Source organism: Schistocerca americana, chromosome 2, assembly GCF_021461395.2.
Source record: "Schistocerca americana isolate TAMUIC-IGC-003095 chromosome 2, iqSchAmer2.1, whole genome shotgun sequence".
In the NCBI taxonomy this organism is placed as follows: domain Eukaryota; kingdom Metazoa; phylum Arthropoda; class Insecta; order Orthoptera; family Acrididae; genus Schistocerca; species Schistocerca americana.
The window spans coordinates 1016093127-1016114190 of NC_060120.1; the positions used below are offsets into that span (position 1 = coordinate 1016093127).

General features: G+C 41.8%; 1 protein-coding gene across 1 annotated transcript in view; it reads left to right on the top strand.

The window, feature by feature from the left end:
• Positions 1-21064, top strand: part of LOC124596424 (smoothened homolog) — a 131325-nt gene that overhangs the window by 87210 nt on the left and 23051 nt on the right. Inside the window, exon 8 of the mRNA XM_047135555.1 lies at positions 3300-3501. Within this exon, the coding sequence (XP_046991511.1) occupies positions 3300-3501 (202 nt within the window). The remainder of the gene's footprint in view (positions 1-3299; positions 3502-21064) is intronic.

The following is a 21064-nucleotide window of genomic DNA, read 5'->3' on the forward strand; positions in this document are numbered from 1 at the left end:
CAGTTTATCCTGCTTGGCTATTAATTACCTGTTGATTAAAGTAAATAATCTTTGCATAATCATCTTGTTTTCAATAGAACACATTTGGATATCGTAGGTGTTGCTTTTGCTTCTTTCATTGCTATCTTTTGATGTAATAATTTTCATAACATAGCAAATTGAACATTTTATTTTAAGATTTTCATTGTTTTTTCAGTAATAATTAATTTCAAAATATTCGTCTTATGTAATGTCCAAGTTTATATTCCGTGATGCCACGAGGTCATTCAGTATTGATGTAATTATGTTATTTAATGATATGTCATTAAGTCTACAACTTTTAGTGACATCTGAGAATTCATGCCAGACTGAATCTCGAAATCTGATTTCCTGCTTTTTGTGAGCTGTCACCTTCACTATTTGCCTAACTATGGACACATTCTAGTCTGACTCAAAACTATCATTGTCACTGATGCTTCCACCTATGATACCCAAGCACTATTACCAGAGGTGCCCCTGCAGGGTGTATGGGAATAACACCACTGTGGGTGAGGCATGGGGGGGGGGGGAGGGGGGGGGGGGGCAGGCAGACAGATTTGTTGGAATGCTGTGGCATACACTGCCACAGTTCTACAACTGATAAGAGACCTGATGTGCCAGCACATTGGGCTGTCATAATATGTATCAAATTCAAATGACTCTTGCATGGTTGCAGCAGATATTCTCTCTCTCTTTTAAGATCATAGTAAGGAGTGTTCCAAAAAGAATATATTTATTTCAAACTTATATATTTATTGAACTGTAAGGCAGACATCTATGAATCTTGGGACACATGGCAGTATGGATCCGCATCTTCAACTCTTTAAGGGTCAATGTCAGTGTTGGTGCACCATTGTTGTCCTTAATGCAACCCCACAGGAAGAAGTCACAGGGTGTCAAATCCAGTGACCGTGGAGGCCAGCTAAGAAGTGCTAAGTTGCCAGCTCTTTGATGAACAATCCACCAGTTCGGCAATGTTGCAGTCATATATAATAACCCACTTGGCAACTCCACTGACGGAGCACCCTGTCTTGATTAAAAATGAAATTGTCCTTGTTTAGCCTCAGAAACAACCAGTTTTGTCACATAGTAAGGTACTGCTGACTGGTAACCATTTTTCCATCGAAGAAGATTGGGTCATAGACAGATGAGTGGTGTATTGCACAAAACACATTGACTTTGGGAGAATCTCGTACGTATTCAGTGTTGTGTAGGCCCCAAATTGAAACATTGTGTTTGTCCACTTTCCCTATAAGATGAAATGTCGCTTTGTCAATGAATTTGATGCATTGTGAAAAAGTGTTATCATTATCAATAGCATTCTGAAGCTCATCAGAAAACACCACATATGCGCTTGTTATTATGACATAGATCCTGTAACAGCTGTTACTTGTGTGTCTTTATAACCAACTGATACTGATAACTCAAAAATGCCAAATTGTTAGACAGTTGTAACTCTTGGCTGACATTGTGAGTTGATTTTGTAGGACAATGTTGGAAAGTGGTTTGGATTTGCGCATCATTTTTGTTGGAAACACGAGGGCACCCAGAACTGTTCCCTTAACATCCTGTGTGTACAAACCATCGATACCATCTGCGAATGTTCCACCCATTTGGAGGATCGGTTGGTGCACCAACCAGAAACTCCTTTGCAGTCTAATCACGGAACTACTCTTTGCTAACTCGAGAACACAAAATGATTTCTGCAGTAGTGTAGCCATTTTGCAACATGTGACAGTAATTAAGTAAACAGAAGGCAAACAGCATCTAGCCGCAATGAATATAAACTAAACAATGTAATCATTCCTCCACTAACTGAGCTGTGGTGAAGTGTTCGATAATTTCAACAGCATAATACTTTGTAATGTGTATTTTCTGAGGTATATCTTCTCTAGTCACAAAAAATTAGAGTCAAAATGTGATGGTGTACAAAACCTTTATGATATATAAAGAAGTGTCTCACTTGAATTAATATTGTTAAGAGACTGAATGAGCTCTGTTAAACACAAGTGCCTTGTATAAACAATAAAATTTACTGAATGATAAATCAAGTTTAGTCTTTTAGAGGTAGTATTCAGGTAAATTTTGTAAGTGAGGTGACTTTGTCAAAAGGTAGTAGTTTGTGTTGTGAAAGTGGAACTGGTGCAGAACAGAAATCTTGGATAAGAGAGTTGGAATTCAAAAGAGAGAGTACAGTAGGACAGACCAGAAAAGCCCATAATGAGATTTGCGCTCTGCAGCGGAGTGTGCGCTGATATGAAACTTCCTGGCAGATTAAAACTGTATGCCAGGCAGAGACTCGAACTTCGGATCTTTGGCTTTCACAGGCAAGTGCTATATGTGCACTTGCCCACAAAAGGCAAGGGTCCCGAGATTGAGTCTCGATCCGGCACACAGTTTTAGTCTGCCAGGAAGTTTCAGAAAATATGGATTGCTCTCATACTGCATTCTTGCACCTACAAACTACTTTTAAATTTACAAGTATCAGCTTGGTTATGGGAAACTTGGAAATTTTAAAAAGAAAGTTTGTTACAGTAGTCTCCCCCCCCCCCTCTCTCTCTCTCTCTCTCTCTCTCTCTCTCTCTCTCTCTCTCCCCCTCTCCCCCCCCCTCCCCCTCCCCCCTCTCTCCCCCCTCCCCTCCCCCCATACAAGAGACTATTAGTGAGTAGATCTAACTAGTTGCGTGATGAGTGATGAACAGAAAATTTTAAAACCTTTGTTGAACACTTCCTGTATGCATTTTGGAGAAGACTGGACAGTTTGTGAAAGAACTAAAACCTGTGAATGTTATATCACTAATGAACTTAGGTCAGATGAAATAGAACAATGAAGCCATTTGCTTTTTTCCTCTCTTTCTTCTTGTACTGGTTTTAATCAGTCTCCTGTCATATGTACGTGGTACAACTGAAGCCCTGTGTGATGGAGATATTGCAGGGCCTGTAGTAATTTGGGCATGATATCATTAATGGGAAGATAGTGGGAGGGGCCATTTTTATCATCTTAAATAACAGTGATACTTAAAATCAACTTTGATCTTATGTTAATGTTGCTCCCACGGACTTTCAATCTTTGACAGCATCAAATATTGAATGGGTCAGTGTGAAAAACACAGGGAGAAAAGATCATGGATTCACTGAGTATTTAGTTAAAATGCAACTATACCTATTTGTTGCTGATATCTTTCAATAGTATTAGAGGAAAAATTATTTTGTCACACTAATATCTCATTCCTTCACGAGAATATTATTGATGTTTACTCTACGTTATATTTCTTTTACAGGTTTGGTAACTCTCATAAGGCTGAAAATTGGGAGCCATGATATAATTTCTCCAACAGCAAGTGCAAAAATCAGGGAAACCATTGTTCGAATGGGACTTTTTTCCCTCTTCCTTCTTGTACTGGTATTAGTTACATTCACCTGCCATGTCTATGAATACAGAAATCAGGCTAAGTGGAATTATAGTTTCAGAAAGTATATTGTGTAAGTATGTTCTTTTATATAATTTTAGGTGATTTTATTGCCTAGCAGTATTCTTCTTCAATTCTTTCAGACCAATGTCAGCAGATTATGATAGAAAAGGTTGTAAATATTGTTGATGGCCACTGTAAGACCACCACCCTTCACCAAAAAAAAAAAAAACCCCCATGTACTTAGCTATGTTATAACAGGTCTTTATCACTGCAGGAAGAAAAATTACATTCAATTTTAGATGACTGCCAACGTTAATTTTGCCCAGTTTTACCTTGTCTGATGCGAGGCTTAAATAATATGGTAGTAAAATAGTCTTTTTGTAAGTAATAAACTGTGTTGCCTTAAGAGGCATTGCATTTTATAGAAGAGTTCTTGATAAAACTTGACGTAGTTTTCGTGTTAGATTTCTTAGTGTTTTCTTGATCGTTTAGAACAGAAAGCGCCCTAAAACCGTCTTTTGTTTGTTTCGCGGCCGTTAGCCACTAGTCACTTGAATCAGCAGTTGTCTTGTGACAGCCAGAGCGAGAGCACCAGCAGCAGCGAGTACTGTTTGTATAAAGCGTTTTTGTACTTATTTGCTGCGCTTAGCTTTTAAATAGTTTTTCTGGGAAAACCTAGCGTAGTTTTCGCGTCTCGTATTTCAGTGAGTGTTTCTTGATTATCAGAGTAGCTCATCAGAAGATTATCTTGGGAATTTGTCACCGTATAGAGTAGGGTAAACATAGTCATGTGTAGGGACTGTGGTTGTTGTGAGCGGACGCAAGGAGAATTGGCCACTCTTCGGGGGCAGGTGGAGGCTTTGTCTGTTAGGCTCATCGAGCTCGAGGCGCAGGCGTCGGCTCGTAGTGGCGTTGGGGCAACTGTGGTGAGACCTATGCCTACTTCGGTGGCCTTGGAATCACATGGAACCCCTGATGTCGCTGCGTCTTCCGGCAGTGAGCATCTTACCGGTCAGCCATCACTCCAGGGTGAATGGCGGACAGTGGTGGGCTCGCGCGTGCCTGGCCGAAAGGCGAAGGTGGGATCTGGCCGCGTGGCAGCTGCCTTACCCCTTTCCAACAGGTACGGGGTGCTTCCTAGTGGTGATGACATCGTTTCCGAGCCACCACAGGATGCCTCGCCTGTTGGGCCAGTGGCCGATTCTCCGGCAAGGTCCCGACAGTCACAGAGGGCGGGCCTATTAGTTATAGGGAGCTCCAACGTTAGGCGGGTTATGGAGCCCCTCAGGAAAATAGCGGGTAGGTCGGGGAAGAATGCCAGTGTGCACTCGGTGTGCTTGCCGGGGGGTCTCGTCCGTAATGTGGAGGAGGCCCTTCCGGCAGCTATTGAACGCACTGGGTGTGACCGGGTGCAGATAGTAGCACATGTCGGAACGAATGATGCCTGCCGCTTGGGTTCTGAGGCCATCCTTGGTTCCTTCCGGCGGCTGGCTGATTTGGTGAAGACAACCAGCATCGCACGCGGAGTGCAAGCTGAGCTTAATATCTGCAGCATAGTGCCCAGAGTCGATCGCGGTCCTCTGGTTTGGAGCCGTGTGGAGGGTCTAAACCAGAGGCTCAGACGACTCTGCGACTATAATGGTTGCAAATTCATCGACCTCCGTTATTGGGTGGAGAACTGTAGGGCCCCCCTAGACAGGTCAGGCGTGCACTACACACCGGAAGCAGCTACTAGGGTAGCAGAGTACGTGTGGCGTGCACACGGGGGTTTTTTAGGTTAGAGGGACCCCCCCTCGGGCGAAACGATAAAATACCTGACGGATTACCAGAGAGGACATTATCATCGTTGATAAAGAACGTCCGTCCTCAGAGACCAAAAACAGGAAAAGTTAACGTAATATTGGTAAACTGCAGGAGTATCCAGGGCAAGGTTCCTGAATTAGTATCTCTTATTGAAGGAAATAGTGCGCATATAGTATTAGGAACGGAAAGTTGGTTAAAACCGGAAGTGAACAGTAACGAAATCCTAGACACAGAATGGAATATATACCGCAAGGATAGGATAAACGCCAATGGTGGAGGAGTATTTATAGCAGTAAAGAATTCAATAATATCCAGTGAAGTTATTAGCGAATGCGAATGTGAAATAATCTGGGTTAAGTTAAGTATCAAAGGTGGGTCAGATATGATAGTCGGATGCTTCTATAGACCACCTGCATCAGCAACCGTAGTAGTTGAGCGCCTCAGAGAGAACCTGCAGAACGTCGTGAAGAAGTTTCGTGATCATACTATTGTGATAGGGGGAGACTTCAATCTACCAGGTACAGAATGGGATAGTCACACAATCAGAACTGGAGCCAGGGACAGAGACTCTTGTGACATTATCCTGACTGCCTTGTCCGAGAATTACTTCGAGCAGATAGTTAGAGAACCAACTCGTGAAGCTAACGTTTTAGACCTCATAGGAACAAATAGACCGGAACTTTTCGACTCCATGAATGTAGAAGAGGGTATCAGTGATCATAAGTCAGTGATTGCATCAATGACTACAAGTGTAATAAGAAATGCCAAGAAAGGAAGGAAAATATATTTGCTTAACAAGAGTGATAGGGCACAAATCGCAGAATATCTGAGTGACCACCATCAAACGTTCATTTCTGAGGAAGAGGATGTGGAACAAAAATGGAAAAAATTCAGAAACATCGTCCAGTACGCCTTAGATAAGTTCGTACCGACTAAGGTCCAAAGCGAGGGGAAAGATCCACCGTGGTATAACAATCATGTACGAAAGGTACTACGGAAACAAAGAAAGCTTCATCATAGGTTTAAGAGTAGTCGAATCATAGCTGATAAGGAAAAGCTGAACGAAGCGAAAAAGAGCGTAAAGAGAGCAATGAGAGAAGCATTCAACGAATTCGAACATAAAACATTGGCAAACAATCTAAACAAGAACCCTAAAAAGTTTTGGTCATATGTAAAATCGGTAAGCGGATCTAAATCCCCTATTCAGTCACTCGTTGACCACGATGGCACCGAAACAGAGGACGACCGAAGAAAGGCAGAAATACTGAATTCAGTGTTCCGAAACTGTTTCACTGCGGAAAATCGTAACACGGTCCCTGACTTCAGCCGTCGCACGGACGCCAAAATGGAAAATATTGAAATAAACGATAACGGAATTGAAAAACAACTGCTATCACTTAGTAGCGGAAAAGCATCCGGACCAGACGAGATACCCTTAAGATTCTACAGTGATTATGCTAAAGAACTTGCCCCCTTTCTATCAGCAATTTATCGTAGATCGCTGGAAGAACGTAAAGTACCTAGCGACTGGAAGAAAGCGCAGGTCGTTCCCATTTTCAAGAAGGGTCATAAATCAGATGCGAATAATTATAGGCCTATTTCGCTTACGTCAATCTGTTGTAGAATAATGGAACATGTTTTGTGTTCTCGTATTATGACGTTCTTAGATAATACAAATCTCCTTCATCATAACCAACATGGATTCCGCAAACAGAGATCATGTGAAACTCAGCTCGCCCTATTTGCCCAAGAAATTCACAGTGCCGTAGACACTGGCGAGCAGATTGATGCCGTATTCCTGGACTTCAGGAAGGCATTTGATACGGTTCCGCACTTACGTTTAGTGAAAAAAATACGAGCTTACGGAATATCGGACCAGGTTTGTGATTGGATTCAGGATTTCCTAGAAGAAAGAACACAACATGTCATTCTTAACGGTTCAAAATCTGCAGATGTAGAGGTAATTTCGGGAGTACCGCAGGGAAGCGTGATAGGACCTTTATTGTTTACAATATACATAAATGACTTAGTTGACAACATCGGTAGCTCCGTGAGGCTATTTGCAGATGACACGGTTGTCTACAAGAAAGTAGCAACATCAGAAGACTCGTACGTACTCCAGGAGGACCTGCAGAGGATTAATGCATGGTGCGACAGCTGGCAGCTTTCCCTAAACGTAGATAAATGTAATATAATGCGCATACATAGGGGCAGAAATCCATTCCAGTACGATTATGCCATAGGTGGTAAATCATTGGAAGCGGTAACGACCGTAAAATACTTAGGAGTTACTATCCGGAGCGATCTGAAGTGGAATGATCACATAAAACAAATAGTGGGAAAAGCAGACGCCAGGTTGAGATTCATAGGAAGAATTCTAAGAAAATGTGACTCATCGACGAAAGAAGTAGCTTACAAAACGCTTGTTCGTCCGATTCTTGAGTATTGCTCATCAGTATGGGACCCTTACCAGGTTGGATTAATAGAAGAGATAGACATGATCCAGCGAAAAGCAGCGCGATTCGTCATGGGGACATTTAGTCAGCGCGAGAGCGTTACGGAGATGCTGAACAAGCTCCAGTGGCGGACACTTCAAGAAAGGCGTTACGCAATACGGAGAGGTTTATTATCGAAATTACGAGAGAGCACATTCCGGGAAGAGATGGGCAACATATTACTACCGCCCACATATATCTCGCGTAATGATCACAACGAAAAGATCCGAGAAATTAGAGCAAATACGGAGACTTACAAGCAGTCGTTCTTCCCACGCACAATTCGTGAATGGAACAGGGAAGGGGGGATCAGATAGTGGTACAATAAGTACCCTCCGCCACACACCGTAAGGTGGCTCGCGGAGTATAGATGTAGATGTAGATGTAGATGTGGAAGGAAATAAGCATACTGGGCAAAAGTAAGCACGGAAGGTAGGAGATGAGGTACTGCTGGAAGGAAAGCTGTGAGGATGGGTTGAGAGTCATGCGTGAGTAGCTCAGCAGGCAGAGCACTTGCCCATGAAAGGCAAAGGTCCCGAGTTTGAGTCTCAGTCTGGCACACGGCTTTAATTTGCCAGGAAGCTTCAAAGTAAGCATCCCTCTAGGAGACAACACACTAATAAATACTGTGTAACACAGCATCTGGCATTGATAATGACCCCAGTTTGGTGAGAAATGGTGTCTACAAGTCATTTATGAATAGATCCCATAGATCATTCCATGTAGGCTTTCACGGCCGGCGTCTTTATCAGTAAACTCTTCCGGGCTCAGTTGCCGTGGTCGATCTGTAGAACTTCTTCTCCCTGACGTTTCGTTCTCAACTACGGAGAACATCTTCCGAGGTGAGTCGACGACTGGCTGCTAGGAGCTGGGGCCGCCGCTTATATAGAGATCGTAGGGGGCGCCACCACACGTCACGTGGCGTCGATCTGCAGCTATCTCTGGCTATCGTCTGTTCTCTCGATTGCAGGCAATCGATTGTCACGTGATTGATGCAACGTCGACCGCCATATCTTACCCAATTTTAATCCTTCTTCTTTACGATTAAAATTGTATTGATGTTTGTGGATTTCAATTGCCTCTCTATACATACGTGTATAATAGTGCGACGTCCTCGCTAGCACGCTTGTTTCACCAAATTTTATGTCGTGATCTCCATCCTTAAAAACATGTTCCGCTACTGCCGATTTGTCGATATGTCGATATTGATGCATCAATACACGGTTGACGGAGCACAAAAGAAACTGTCGCTTGGGACATATCGACAAATCGGCAGTAGCAGAACATGTTTTTAAGGATGGAGATCACGACATAAAATTTGGTGAAACAAGTGTGCTAGCGAGGACGTCGCACTATTATACACGTATGTATAGAGAGGCAATTGAAATCCACAAACATCAATACAATTTTAATCGTAAAGAAGAAGGATTAAAATTGGATAAGATATGGCGGTCGACGTTGCATCAATCACGTGACAATCGATTGCCTGCAATCGAGAGAACAGACGATAGCCAGAGATAGCTGCAGATCGACGCCACGTGACGTGTGGTGGCGCCCCCTACGATCTCTATATAAGCGGCGGCCCCAGCTCCTAGCAGCCAGTCGTCGACTCACCTCAGAAGATGTTCTCCGTAGTTGAGAACGAAACGTCAGGGAGAAGAAGTTCTACAGATCGACCACAGCAACTTAGCCCGGAAGAGTTTACTGATAAAGACGCCGGCCGTGAAAGCCTACATGGAATGATTCGACGCCTCTACGGGGAGGAAATGTCAACTAGGGTACGACGACTAGAGAACCTACGCAAGAAGAAAGGTCAACAACTTTGCTCACTCACTTTTCTGCTACGCTGTCGTGATACCGGTATAGTTCCCAAGTTTTTAAAAGTGAGAAGAATGTTTCATTCGCCACAAGCTAACTGTATTTATTCTCGTATGGAACTGGCATTACTACGTGAGCGGATACATCAGACACGACGAGGACTGGCGGTATGTGATGGCCAACTGCTAAATCTTCATTTACTTATTAGCAATACTATGCAGTTTTGTCATTGGAACAAAGTGGACAGTTTAACATTTAGATCTATGGAGATTAGTGCAGAAGTGTCTTCCAATAGGCAGAAGGACAAGTTTGATCGTCTACAAGAGGGTCGACAGGAAACACCGATTCCAAACAATTCCCAAACGGTTATTAATTTATCGGAAAAAGAATTGTCTAAGGAAGAACTTTCTGTTCTGTCTAAAGGAGGGAATTTTGCAATAACTCCATCCAAGATTCCTGTGGAGGACATTATTGCTAATATAGAGGCAGGAATTCGTCAGTTACCATCATATTCTGCTGATGAAATTAGAATGGAAACCTCCAGGATATTACGCAAAGCTAAGCCACCCAGCAGCAATCTGTCTCAAGGGGAAAGGAAGGCATTGCGGGAGATCAATGCAGACAAGAATGTTATTATAGTTGCCGCTGACAAGGGAAATGTTACTGTTTTAATGAATACTGAGGATTATCACAAGAAGATCAGTGATCTCCTGGAACCCAGCACATACAAGAAGTTGAAAAAGGATCCCACAACGAATGTGCTGAATGCCACCAATCGTCTGATAAAACAGTCTTCAATTCCTACAGAAGTTAAAAAGTATCTTTGTGAAACGGAGGCTTATCCTCCGAGATTATATGGATTACCAAAGATACATAAACCTGATGTTCCTTTGAGACCAATAGTCAGCGCAATTGGAGCTCCTACCCAAGAACTAGCCAGACACCTTGCCTCTTTGTTACAACCTCACATAGGCAAAACTGAGAGTCATATTAAAAACTCTCTACACTTCATTGAGAAATTGAGGGAAATTACTGTCGGTCCTAATGACATACTTGTCAGTTTTGATATAGTGTCTTTGTTCACGATGATTCCAGTTGATGAAGCTCTCTCCCATATAGCCAATATATTCCCTACTGATATAGTAGCCTTGTTCCAACACTGTCTATCCTCAACCTATTTTCAGTACAATGGGGAATTTTATGAACAGATCGATGGGGTAGCCATGGGAAGCCCCCTAAGTCCCGCAATTGCGAATTTATTCATGGAATATTTTGAACATCAAGCATTGCAGTCGGCCAAAAAAAGCCCCTCGAAGTGGTATCGGTATGTGGATGATACCTTTGTAATATGGAATCATGAGGAAGAAGACTTGAATGATTTTCTGGTACACTTAAATAGCATCAACCCAAAGATTAAATTTACTATTGAGAAGGAGAAGAATGGACAACTTAACTTCTTGGATGTATCAGTTATCAAACGGTCTACAGGAAAGGTACACATACCGATCGCTACCTCCATAAGAACTCAAACCACCACCCTAGGCAAAAGAGGGCGGTCATAAAAACACTAGTGGATAGGGCCAATAATATTTGTGAACCAGGCTACTTACAAGAAGAACTAAATCATTTACGAATGGCCTTTGCGAAAAATGGTTATACGAAAAACGAGATTAATCGAGCACTTCACCCAAATAGAAAAATGCCTAAAAATAGGAGACAGCAACAACCATCAGCTGGAAAAGTATTTCTTCCGTTCATCCATAATATCACGGATTGCATTGGAAAAGTACTAGCCAAGTTTCAGGTAGAGACCATTTTTAGACCTACTAAGAAAATTAGTGAATGCCTAAGATCAACAAAAGATGTTCGTCACCCCCTAGCCACCCCAGGGGTATATAAAATTCCGTGTAGTTGCGGCAGGGTTTACATAGGAACTACAAAAGAAGCATCAATACACGATTGACGGAGCACAAAAGAAACTGTCGTTTGGGACATATCGACAAATCGGCAGTAGCGGAACATGTTTTTAAGGATGGAGATCACGACATAAAATTTGGTGAAACAAGCGTGCTAGCGAGGACGTCGCACTATTATACACGTATGTATAGAGAGGCAATTGAAATCCACAAACATCAATACAATTTTAATCGTAAAGAAGAAGGATTAAAATTGGGTAAGATATGGCGGTCGACGTTGCATCAATCACGTGACAATCGATTGCCTGCAATCGAGAGAACAGACGATAGCCAGAGATAGCTGCACATCGACGCCACGTGACGTGTGGTGGCGCCCCCTACGATCTCTATATAAGCGGCGGCCCCAGCTCCTAGCAGCCAGTCGTCGACTCACCTCGGAAGATGTTCTCCGTAGTTGAGAACGAAACGTCAGGGAGAAGAAGTTCTACAGATCGACCACAGCAACTTAGCCCGGAAGAGTTTACTGATAAAGATCCCATAGAGCTACTAAATTGCAGGAATTTTGTTTGCTATGTTTCACCTGCTGATCCAAATAGTCCCAGATATTTTCCATATGATTTAGATCAGGTAATTTAGTGGATCAGCTGAGGTGTGATAAAGTGTTTGTGTGTACATCAAACTGGGAACATATACATACAGCCATGTGATTACAGCTGCTTCATCTTGGAAAACAATAATGTCCTTAGCATAACCATCATAATGCTGTAAGGGATGGCAATCCTTAATGCAACTGCTTGGCAGCGATTAAATTTTTTTTTATTTTTTATTTTTATTTATTTATTTTTTCAGCCATTGGTGGCACTGGCAGGGAGTATATTTCCCCTCCACTGCAAGGCCTTAATTTGTGTAGAAATCTTGAATATGTAACAAGTGTTTGTTAGACAATGCAGTACACTATATTGAGCAAAAGTGTTTCAAATGAAACAGCAAAATACAAGTATTCTGTTTAGCAAAGAGTATTCATGTATGATTGACATGTGTTTACAGAATCAGAACATGCGGTAAGGAGATCATTTAAGAGATATTTTCTGATGTTCAAGTTCCGAATTGGAGTACAATTCATTGATTGATAATTAAATTTCATGGAACAGGAAGTGTTCTTGACAGAAAACATAGCCACATGCAGTACTCTCTGGAGAAACTGAATAACATTGGGCATGCTCTGGAATGGTCCCTACAAAATCAGTTTGACATCTTAGCAAATGGGAATTTCATATGGTTCTGTTCAAATGGCTACAAAAGTTACTGAAGTTATGGCCCCATAAAATAACTGCAGTGCAAGAAGTTAAACTTGGTCACCCTGCAAGAAGGTTATGGTTTCGTAATTTGATTTTGAATAGTTTGCGTGATGGAGAAATTGACCCTGACCTAACTTTTCAGATGAATCATGGTTCCACCAAAGCGGATACATTAATCCCCAAAATAACCAATAATGGATTTCTGAAAAGCCTAACGTAATATATGAGGCACCCCTGCATGATCATTAAATTGGAGTGTGATGTGCTATTAGCCATGATAGAATATTAGGCCAAATTTTTTTTTTTTCCAGGGAACAATTAACAGTGAGAGATATGTGGAAAACATTTTACAGCCTCCCCCCCCCCCCCCCTCAATTAACTGACAGAGAATGTGCTTTCGTGGACTTCCAGCAGGATTCTGAGATGGCACACAGCCTACTTCTCATGCCGTGTTTCAAGATAGAGTTATTGTATCAATAGCAACATATGGCCTCTTTGTTCCTAGCTCATGGAAAGGGGGTGGGGGAAGAGATTAAAAATGAAAGTGTAAGCGTACAAATCAACTTAAAATTAACATTTGTGAAGAAATTGCTGCCATTCTCGGAAGGAACTCCAGAGTGTAACGAGCAATTTCCAAAGCATGTGTCAGAAATGCTTGAACAATGAAAGGAGGCAGTTCCAGCTTCTCCATGCTTAATACGAGAGTAGTCGACTTTTTTTTTAAGTGTTTGTGATGTGTATGTTAGAAATAAGTTATCCGACAAAACATACTATATTTACTGTGGACCCCCTGTCATCTGCACTGCGGGCAGAGCAGTCGGCCTGACTAGCCAGCTGCATGCTGCAAAACATGACTGTTGGAAAATACATTCTGGTTCATGTTCACAGGACCTGAATCAGTCAACCTAAGTCATGGAAAGAAAAACACCCTTGTAACGTGACAGAGCCACCTCCATCCTGAACTACACCATCCACTCACTGTGAGCTAAACACCTCATCAGTCCATTGGTGCACTCAGTGCCTTGCATAATTTGTAAAGAGCCAAATTTGTAAAGAGCCAAATTTGGGATTCATTGGACCACACTGCACACCTCAAGTTAGTTATCATTCAGTTTCTTCGTTGTTTGAGCCAATGAAGAAGTGAAGAAATGTAAATAGTGGTCCTTTGTGAGGAACCTGACTCCAAATGTCCATTGCAGGCAGTTCCCTTGCCAATGTTCGCGCGGTAATGTAATTGATTGAGATGGACGTGCATTCACTGATAACAGCAATTTCTGTCATGTTTGAAACTGACTATCATTGACAAGACATGGCACTCATCTCCAATCTCTGTTGGTTTGGAAATTTTTATTAGCACCGTTCGTACACCATGTTACCTAGTTGTGAGTGGTACATCATTCCTTGTAGATGCGTTAGACAGTATGCATTGATGCACCAACAAATTGGGCAACTCCATTTGCGATGGATTTTTTTATGTGCGTGCGTGCGATGCACCAATTGTGACGGATTATACGTTACTGCTGCAATGCAATTTCTTTTATAATTTTTGTTCACCTACCTCTTTACAGCGGTCGATCTTTGCACATAAACTCCTGACTGCAGCTACTTACGAGATCACAGAAAAGCAGTGTTGAGGAAACTGTAACCTCATAGCTACACGCCGGAGGCCGCTATAAGTAAAATTTGCTGAAAATTGTCTATGTACTTTAAAGAAATGATTCGGAAAGGGGATGTCACTCGTACTTTAAACATGAAGTTCAAATTTAAACCTTCAATAGATCTTTATTGCCGTGAAGCAAGATCATCAGTCCACATTTACGAAAATTACTAAAGTTTCTGCTCACAGTTATCACCATACCTAAAACAGCCAGAACTTTTACCTTCCCAAATTCCGAAACCAATTACTTGTAACACAGTCAATGATCGGCCAATTACTTCTGCACACGATATTCAGTGGTTGTCTTTAGTAAAAGTTTATGCTCGCCATAAAATACTCAGTAAGAATATACTCAGTACTGCCACGCTATATAATTCAAAGTTCACTCGTGATTTTCGTCGGAACGAATTATCACAACACTCTAAAGTTTTCATAAACAGTTTCTGGTCACTACCAGATACCATTAACACTGGACCATAAGGCGGAAGTCATCCCAAGACTTCATGTTACACATAATCCGAAAAGTCACATCCAGCATAACCGCCTCCAATCAAAGATAGGTCGCAACTCCAATCCCCACACTCAAACTATACCTCCTCGCTATGCTTCTCATTGGCTGTCAGCACTTAGGACCAATGAGAACTCACTTCTAGGGCGCGGCTCGCGCCAAAATTTAGCAAGCACCAACCACTTCTCTAGGCTCAATGATGTCATCAAATTAAGTAACACAAAACTCTCTAATTAAATAAACAAAACAAAAATGAACTATAAGCTTTACTCTACATCTGGAAATTTATTATGTAGTCGCGAATGTTCTGGCTGTCTTAAATACATAAGCATACATACTTGGACATCCGACATTCACTAGTAGGGGAACCACTAGTGGATTTGTTCCCACGTTACAGACATTCACATTACACATTCACTATGTTGTCTTGGACCCATACGAACAAAATGACTATTACCGACTGCTGTTCTGTCACGTCTCCATGTTGACCACCTTTTTGCACTGACCAGGAGTGACATGTCACATCACTGCCACGACATCGTCAGCAGTGGAGGGTCACATGACTGCCTGGTACCAGTTCTGCACCTACACTTCTACAGAAATCCAAAGTGACCAGTATGTGATTTCAAGGAGGTGGCCAATATTTTGTCTGGTGAGCTTTGTATATACAAGTGTAATCCCAAAAATAAGGTCTCCAAGACATTAGGGGCACAGGGCAGCTGCTTGTGTGGCTGTTGGGCATGCTGTTTTTTGCCTTGCTCCCTCCACTCTCTACAGAGACCACAGCATAGCTGCTGGAGCTTTCAGTCTTTGCTTGGCAGCCAGTTACAGTGGAGCTCCCATTAGCCACTACCACCAGGTGCGAAGTTTGCGGAGTTATTCGGTTTTTGAGTGCCAAAAAAGCGTTAAACAAATCGACATTCATCAACAGTTGACAGAAGTGTGTTAAGAGTCGTGCATGGATGTCAAAAAATGTCCACAAGTGGTGTATACAGTTGGCAGGTGGTCATACTGAAATTTGTGACGTGGAAAAAATTGGGAGACTGCCAATTCCTGAATAGACAATCACAAAGGTTGAACAAAACTTGTTTCAAGATCGGCGTATCACTTCCAATGAGCTCTGCGATGTTGTTGCTGAGATTTCTTGAAGCGTCATTCTCCTGACTTTGACTGAAGTGTAGAAATTCCAGAAGGTGTCTGCAAGATGGGTCCTTAGAATGCTGATAGAAGGCCACAAACGGTAGTGTGTTGGAACTTACTACTAATTTCTTCGATGCTATGTAGATGAAAAGGACAAGCTTTTGGATTCAGTGGTCTTGGGTGATGAAACTTGGGCTTTATGCTTCACATCTGAGACCAAACAACAATTGTGTGTGTGGCGGCATTCTGATTCACCCAAGCCACAAAAATTCAAAAGCACACAGTCTGCTAGCAAAGTCATGGCAACTGTATTTTGGGATCGAAAGAGGATATTGTCGGTCAACCTCATGGTTCCTGGAACAACAGCAAATGCCAACAGGTGCTGTCAGACATTAAAAAGCTCATACAGACATTTCAGAACTGAAGAGTTATGTTGAGCAAGGGTGTAAGCCTTCTCCATGACAATGCCTGCCCCCACATTGCCAATCAAACTGTAGATCTTCTGCAACGGTTTGGTTGGGACATCATCACCCATTCACCCAACAGTCTGGCCTAAGCACCCAGTGACTACCACTTGTTTCCCAAGTTAAAAGAACACATGGCTGGAAGGCACTTTAGTGACAACAATTAGGTAAAAGAAGAGGTCCGGCGATTCTTCTATAACATGGCTGTGGCCTGATATGACATGGACATACAAAAATTGCTACACACAAAAATGCGTCAATTGAAACGGCAATTATGTGGAGAAATAGGAAAATGTTGAAGCTTCAAAACTATGTACAACTTATTGTAAATAAACATTTCTCTATATTTTAAAAAAATTAGAGACCTTGCTTTTGGGATCACCCTTGTTTAATGAGGAAAGTGAGAAAGGGGCAGTAGTTTATGTCCCGTTCTTTTCAACTGTATTTGCAGAAAATTTTAGAATCTGGAATGAAAATTTGCCGTAACATAAAATTTCACCAGTCATGTTGGAGAGAAACAGTGGAGGTTTTCAAGTAAATTGTTTGGAATTTGCTGGCGATTTTGTTACACTTTCATGCAATCTAACAAATGTGATGATGTAAATCAATCTCTTGGAGGAGGTAACCAACAAAATAGGCATAAGAATCTCTATTTACTTGTAAAAAAACTCCCAAACATAAAATATTCTATAATTTCCAAAATGGTTTAGAAAATCTGCTTTAGATGAAAGAATGTACAAGATGGAAAGAGCTCATCATATCATAAAGAACATTTAAAAAATGTAAATTGTCTGAGTACCTTCTGGATGCAAGAGGTAGGAAATGTTAACAAAAAAAATATATAAAAGAAGAAGAAAAGATAGATAGGGGCTATTTTCGTCTTAAAGTGTTACACATTGAAGGGTTCCAGGATAAGAAGGAAAAGAAACAGGTTCACCATTGACTGAGGAGAGGAAAAAGCAACACAGTGAAAGGATAGAGGAATACTGGAAGGAAGGGAAGAGGAAACAGTAGAATGTGAGGATCTAAATTGACATTTCATCCTCTGTAGGCCTACATGAGAAGAGAAAATGTAAAGCTGTTACTTTGGGGAAAAAGCCACACCTCTTCTTTCACTACTTGGCTCCTGGTTATGTCTGCTGCTACATCTTAGGTGTTTATGTAACTTCATTGATTCATGGTTAAAAATCCATGTAATAGGAATATTAGTGTTAGTCAGAATCTACATCCTGGAATCCAGATATTTTGACAAATTATATAAGCAGTGCCTAACAAAGTACTGTTGTACTTCAGTTTTAAATCTTTATGGATTTCAAATTTACTGGTGTGTGCATGGTGTTTATCAGCAACTTGTTACAGACTTTTGCACCTGAACACTTTTTCTTTTTTTAAAGAAATATATAGATTATACAGAGGAGGACATAGACAATATGGAGATTATTTTTGTTGGCAGTATTGTGGTTGTGAATTTCAGAATTCACCTGAAATTCATTCGTATTATTAATCACAAACACAGTAGGGGAGTAATTGTGTTAGAATGTGAAGGTAATAATCCCAAAGGCCCTTAAGAAGCTTAACTACAAGCTGTTCAGTTATCAACTTTATGTAGTATTCTGACAATGGAAAGTCCAGGATGGAATAACAATAATATTAAAAGGGTAGATTGCTATTCAGCACATAGAGGAGGCTTGCAGTTTCAGAGGGGCACAGTGAAAAAGACTGCTAAACATTGAAGATTTTGGACAAAAAAGTCATTTGAAATAGAAAATTCATAACACACATACACACTTGGCCACTATCTCCGGGCACTGGGTCCTGAATGTGGACTGTGCAACTGATGTGAGCAGCGATCTGCTGGGATGGGTGGTTGGGGTAAGGTGATGGAATGTGGTTGGAGGGGGACAGATAGGGTAGGAGTAGGGGAAGATGCTGTGCTGCATGTGGGAGCATGATGAGGGTGGGGAGAGGGATAGCATGGGCTGCTATATGCAGAGTCAAGAGGTTGTACTGGGGGGGGGGGGGGGGGAGTAAAGAAGGGGTAAATACTAGTAGGCGCATTGGTGGGATAGAAGGCTTGTGTAGTGCTGGAATGGAAGCGGGAAAGAGGATAGGTAGGTGGAGGACAGAGACTTGTGAAGGATGTGGCCAGGGACAGGGGTGAAGGGGTACAGGAACAAAGGGTGTTTTGCCATTCAGAAAAGCTGGTGTGTGTAACAGGAATCCAGATGGTGCAGGCTGTGAAGCAGCCATTGAAGTGAATGAAGCACATCTTGTTGAGCAGCATGTTCAGCAATTTGGTGGTCCATCTGTCTCTTTCCCACAGTTTGGTGCTGGCCATTTATGCAGACAACAGACAGCTTGTTAGTTGTCATGCCTACATAAAAACCAGCACAATGGTCGCAGCTTAGTTTATAGATCACATGGCTGCTTTCACATGTAGCCCTGCCTTTGATAGGGTAGGAGATGCTTGTGACTGGGCTGGAGTGAGTGATAGTGGATGGATGTATGGGACAGGTCTTGCATCTAGGTCAATTACGGGGATATGAGGCAAGGGGTTGGAGCGCTGGAGCAGGTCTGCGGATGGAGAAGGTATTGTGTAATTTTCGTGGTCAGCGGAATACCTCTGTAGGAGGGGTGTGGAGGATATTCACTATTTGATGGAATGAAGGGAGTTAGTCAAAACCCTGGCAAAGAATGTGATTCAGTTTCTTAGGCTGTGGGCAGTACTGAGTCATGAGAGGAGTGCTCCTTTGCAGTTGGACAGTGGGTATATGGGAAGTGGTAGGTGACTGGAGAGATAAGGCATCTCGCACCCTATTGAAGGCAGGACTACCTGTGAGAGCTGCCATGTGATACATAAACTAAGCTGAAACGACTGTACTGCTTTCTATGTGGGTGTGACAACTAACAGGCTGTTTGTCCACATGGACAGTCACCGCCAAATTGTGGCCAAGAGACAGCTGGACCACATCCCTTCACCCCACTCCCACACAACTGGATCTTGCAGCACATCCTGTCCCTACATCCATCACATCCCTGCACATTCCTACAGGCAGCACAGCATCTTTCCCCACTCCTACCCTGTTACCCCTTGCCCTCCCCACCCTATGCCTCCTCCTTACTCCAAGCACCCACCCCAGAAAATTGCTGCTGGTGTCAGACACATTCCCAGTCAGGCCGCAGAGCCCGTGGAGACAGTGGGCATGTATGTTCGAGTTGTACTTGTGTGAATGTGAATGTGTGTGTGTGTGTGTGTGTGTGTGTGTGTGTGTGTGTGTGTGTGTGTGTGTTCTATTTCACAAGGAGAATTTTTGTCCAAAAGATTAAATGTTTAGCAGTCTTTTTCATTGTGCTTGTCTGTGACTCAGCACCTTCTCTGTGTGGTGAGTCGTGTAACATTTGTATTTTTTTAGAACCTTTTCTGATGAACAGATAAATTTTTAACCTAAGTTGCATTGTGCCCCAGAAGATTATGCCACAGGGCAATATTAAGTGAAAGATCATTACAGAGAGAGGGAGTTCTAAGTGCAAAACAGGCAGAACTGAGTGTTTTGGTTAACTTATCCATGTTCTAATGCTACTTTAGTTTGTTATCTATCTGGATGCCTAGAAAATTGACATATAAAGTTTCAACTAGTGTATGACATTTATCTTTATTTCTGTGATGTGTAAGTAATTTTTATTTATTTGTAATTGCATAAAGGGAGTTTTTGTAAGATTGAGAATTAAACTGTTTGTTGTGAACCAGTTGTTACCATCATTCCCTACTCTCCTCAGTTTATGTGGTATGGATATATTTGAACTCTATTAATATACGTGTATCAGCCATAAACATCACAGTTTTTAAGACTGTTCCAATATCCCAGCTGACTCATTCACACATGTCAAGAACAGCAGTGAGCCAAGCACTGAACCTTTGGGCCACATATTTAATGTTTCATAATTTTGTTTTATTGTTGTGGTACTATTTGTTAGAGTAATTCATTGTTTTTTGTTGTTAAAAAGTGTCTACCCATGTATTTTTTAGTTCCAGTAGAATTTTATGTTTAGGACAAGTGAGTGTGTTTGCAAGATCACAGATAATGCAAACATGATTTGTTTTCTTGTTTGTTTCTGTCAGAAGAGTTGTGATGTTTATATCACTTTCTCTGTAGAGAATCCTTTATGAGCATTAGAGTGCACTTAGATGGATGGAGAAGTGTCTGTAACTAAAGATCACTTGCTTATCTGCACTTTTATAAATTATTTTTAACACTGCATATTTCAGTCTTTCAGGAGCTTCACTTTGACTTATTACAAAGATAATTTGGGGGGGGGGGGGGGGGGGGGAACTATTATGTCAGCACATAGGATTACAGTATTTTGGTGAAAATGTCATCAAAGCCAGAAGAGTTATTGATTTTCACTGAACTCATTGGTATTTATGACCTCTTTAACATTGATTTGGCAAAACTGATATTTGCTGGTGGAGTACGCAATGTTTGTTCAAGTAAATCTAATGGATCTTCTTTCCGTGGTCCTTTTACTAACATTA